At 39.9% G+C, this 4,132-nt stretch overlaps 1 protein-coding gene across 2 annotated transcripts; it reads left to right on the forward strand.

Moving 5' to 3' along the window:
• The first annotated feature begins 2,170 nt into the window (after nucleotides 1-2,170).
• On the forward strand, nucleotides 2,171-3,540 carry LOC131018019 (uncharacterized). 2 transcript variants are annotated; one of them, XM_057946763.1, is made up of 3 exons: nucleotides 2,171-2,306; nucleotides 2,510-2,564; nucleotides 2,692-3,540. In XM_057946763.1, the coding sequence occupies exon 3, from the start codon at nucleotides 2,704-2,706 to the stop codon at nucleotides 3,514-3,516; it is 813 nt and encodes a 270-aa protein (XP_057802746.1). In that variant the 5' UTR covers nucleotides 2,171-2,306; nucleotides 2,510-2,564; nucleotides 2,692-2,703; the 3' UTR covers nucleotides 3,517-3,540. The 2 variants fall into 2 exon arrangements, with proteins under 2 accessions (XP_057802746.1, XP_057802747.1); XM_057946764.1 differs by lacking the exon at nucleotides 2,171-2,306 and having other exon boundaries at nucleotides 2,559-2,597.
• The last annotated feature ends 592 nt before the right edge of the window (nucleotides 3,541-4,132 follow it).

Here is a 4,132-nt window from a genome sequence, read left to right on the forward strand (position 1 = left end):
TGAAAATGATGAAGTGAAACCAGTTATGCAATGATAGTTTTGAAGAGGCAAAACCATCGTTGGAAAAGGCTCTTAAGGAGGCAAGAACATCATTGAATATGAAGCTGAGTATCTCGCTTTGCAAATTAGAGATGCGATTGTGGTGCAGTCAACGTTGAAGAGAAGTCTATGTTTAATGATAGAGGTGAACGAGAAGGGATAATAAAAATACTAGCTGCTGCAAATTCTTTTACATAAGGGTAGTTGGCCTAACCTACGAACTTTCATCAAATTTTAATTTTGCACCTAAACTAAAAATTCTTCCCTTAAATAAATACATTTCAATTTATTTTGATTTTTGACATTGTTGGCAGTAGCCCCAAAAAACTTTATACATAACTTAAATAATAGGTATACTAAATAGTATATAATTGGATGCTATGATGTACGGATTCTTCAAAAATTAGCATGTACGGCGAATCGGATTCTTTTAGGGTGCGATTCTCTCGGATTCTCGTCGGATTCGCACCCGATTCGCCACGTGGCGTATCTTTTAAAATAATTTATAAAAATAAACCGGATTCGCAAATTTCATAGGCGAAATTCACGTATCTCGTGCACGAAAGGTCTACACAAGGTTATTTTGATAATTTTATTTTTAGTTATGACTTATATATTGAACTAATAATATTTGAATCATTATATTGTTGCTCAATTAACTTATATAATTGAAAATGCTTAACTTTTAGATAAAATAAAATGTAAATTACATATAATTAATTTAAGAAAATCTAATTGTATATATTTTATAAGCATTATATATCATAAAATTTTAATAATTAGATGTATCCTTGCCGAATCGCACCCTATAATTTTTAAAAATCTGTATCCCCGTACTCGTATCGTATCGCCCCCGCACCCGCACCTCCGTACCCATGCAACATAGATTGGATGTATAATTGCCAATTCCAATTCATGTAATTCCTTGGAGATTAACATGGTGCATGGCAGGATTCCACAATATAAAACACCATTTTCTTGAGATTAATGAAGCAGCCGAGCAGACCATTACACCAAAACCCACGATCTTAATAACAGACTCCTCGTGCGAGTTAAGAACAAGCCTGTGGCGTTGGGCAAAAGATGCTTTTTTTTTATGAAGTTTGAGTTGGTTTTTGATGAATCTTCGCTGCCAATCAAACAATGCCATGACTTGGAAATGCATCGGAATCTCAAGAGCTAGAGATGTCCCTCCAAGTCTTGACTCAATGATTTCTTATGGAATACAAAGGAGAGAGAGTTTGTTGCTTAATTTTACTATCCATAGCTCATACCCAGATGACAAACACTCTTGGTACTAAAGAAAATATCAAATTTTTATTTCTCTCGAAACATCAAATCTCGGTATTTAAAGGTTGTAAACAAACCGCTAAACTATTCTAACACAAACAGATGAAGCTCTCTTTATTTTTTGTTTTACAGTTGTGGATTTGCTAGTAGGATCGGATGCCGTATTTAAGGAGCTCCTCATCCTCCCACCACCACTCCTCCAAGGGCGGCGCCGTCAGAAAAGTGGGGTCATACACTTGGATATCACAGAGAGGGCATCGGCTGTCCCTCTCCAACACCATTATAATACAATGAGAATGAAACGCACATCCGCAATCTAGCTGGGTTATGAAAGCCCCCAAGAAGAATAATCTCATGCGGCACACCATGCAAACACCATAACATATCTCACGCCATCCCAGCTCCTCCTCCGAGTTGGCTCTCACCCTCGGCAGCCAGAACAGAAAATCCATCAGCTCATAACTCATCTCCGAGCGCACCACCGTCTGCACGTGCCATATGTGCAACGGGCACATCTTCTGCGGCAACACCGCCCTCCGCTTCGCATCATACCACTCCTCCCCGTCTTGCTGCACTGTCACCACCTCCATGTGCACGATCACGGGGACGCACATCTCGGACGCATGCTCCGGCTGCGCTGCCTGTCGGTTGCCAAATGCAGCCGCTTCTTGGCAGAAGTTGTGCATTCCTTCCTCGCTCATCCAGTACTCGTCCAGCCTCCAGTTTATTACGTCCCCGATATCCTTTGCGTCGCAGCCCACAGCCAAGCCGCTCAGATCGTATCTCTCCGACCAGATTGTTTCCCGATAATCACCATCGTCCATGACGAAGTCAGTTCTCATCTCAAAGATCAGGATCCTCTGCCGCCCGTACGATCTGTATGCTTTCTGCCGTGAGTTTATATCTTCCAGTTTCGCAGCCGAGAACTCGTAAGCGTGTGAATATCCACGTCGAGAATCCATCTGCTTTAGGGAGTTGTGAGTTGGGTGTATATAGACTAGTTGGTGGTATTTTCGCTAATAGGTTTAAATTTGAGCTATGCGATATCGAAATATTCAAGCGTAGATTGAGAAATGCATTAGAATAGGGCTTATATGTAGGATCTGCATAACAAGAATTAATTCCGTTGGCGAGAGTCTTGGCGTACACAACTAATTTTTTTTTTTTTTTTTTGTTATAGCCATAGGTAACATCACCAACACCATCTTTAATTCTTTATCGGCTGGAAAAGTGAGGTGAGAAAGCCGTATGCTACTCAGACTTTCAGTGTACGTATGTTGATGGATCAATGTATATGTCATTCATTCCTTTGGTTAATTCACTGATTTTGAAGATTAACTTTGATTATGATTTTTGAAATAGGTTTGATTAGTGATGAGGGATTTTCAAGTGGGATATTCACAAAGCTACGAGTTTTTGCCTGCAAGACTGGAGGAGATTAGGTCACGGCAGAAAGCATACGCTGAGGCTGAGGGGCGTGAGAAAATCTTTTTGTTAGAGATGAGAAGCGAGTTCATGATGAGCGAGGGTGAGCAGATAACAAGAATCGGTAGTGAGCAATACGATATGACATGCTCGTGCGATGCAACGTCATTGTTTCACGAATTGAGGTGGAGGCTGGAGGAGTACCGTATGAGCATGGATGGAATAAACAAGTTATGCCAAGAGTTGTGTGCATTTGGAAGACAACTGGTGGCAGTAGCAGAGGCCGGGCAGGCCTGCGTGGCTGTGATTGTACGTATGGATGTGGTGACAGTGCAGCGAGAGGGGGAGTCGTTGGATGAAGTCAAGATGAGGGCGCTGATGCCGCCCAAATTGAGCCCCTTGTACGTGTGGTCAGACCAGACAGTGTTGCGCAGAGTAATGAATGATAAGCATATGGGAACTCTCTGGTATCTTTCCATATGCAAACCAGAAGGCGAAGACGAGGGTGTATGCTCCATCTGCCTCTTCATGAGGGCATCCATTGGTGCGCCTATAACAGAACTCGAGTGTGGTTGTAGATTTCATTCCCATTGTATCATTAGGAAGTTGGAGAGGGACAACAAGTGCCCTCACTGCGCTTACCAAGTGTTTGATGCTGCCTATCTCACTGTATCTGCACCACACCAATGCTATGAACCATTTAACAGGAATCAAGACCTCGCACAATATGGTGTCCCAAACTTGACTAGTTGGTATTGGTAGACTACATGTGGAATGCCACTTCATTTCAACATTTTTATTTTTTCAATTTATTTATTTTTTGAAATAAAATAAGATTTATTTATTTTACTGTATTGTCTATATTGTACTCCCTCCGTCCCACTTATCTTGGCACACTTTCCTTTTTAGTTTGTCTCATTTATAATGACACTTTCCGAAAATAGTATCTCGTCCCTACCTTCTCTACACACATTAAATAAGTGGTCATCATCCACTTTACACTCTTAACCCCTTATTCTTAATTGGGTTAATTGCATATAAATTATTGAACTTTTAATAAATTCTCATTTTGCATACGAACTTTAAATTTTTTATTAAAATTATTCAACTATTAATTTATTCTCATTTTGCATATTTGTCTATTTTTCATCATCATGACATGGCGTAAATATACTCACTTGGCATGAATATGCTTTCGTAGCATAAATATGACCATGTAGAAAAATAGAACCGACGTTGTAATGTATAGTTGGATGGAAACGACGTCATTTTAGGCCCAAAATTTGGCCGAAAAATGGACAAATATGCAAAATAAGAAGAAATTAATAGTTGAGTAATTTTTATAAAGATTTTAAAGTTCGTATGCAAAATGAAAATT

The sequence above is a fragment of the Salvia miltiorrhiza genome, chromosome 3 (genome assembly GCF_028751815.1).
Source record: "Salvia miltiorrhiza cultivar Shanhuang (shh) chromosome 3, IMPLAD_Smil_shh, whole genome shotgun sequence".
NCBI classification, from domain to species: domain Eukaryota; kingdom Viridiplantae; phylum Streptophyta; class Magnoliopsida; order Lamiales; family Lamiaceae; genus Salvia; species Salvia miltiorrhiza.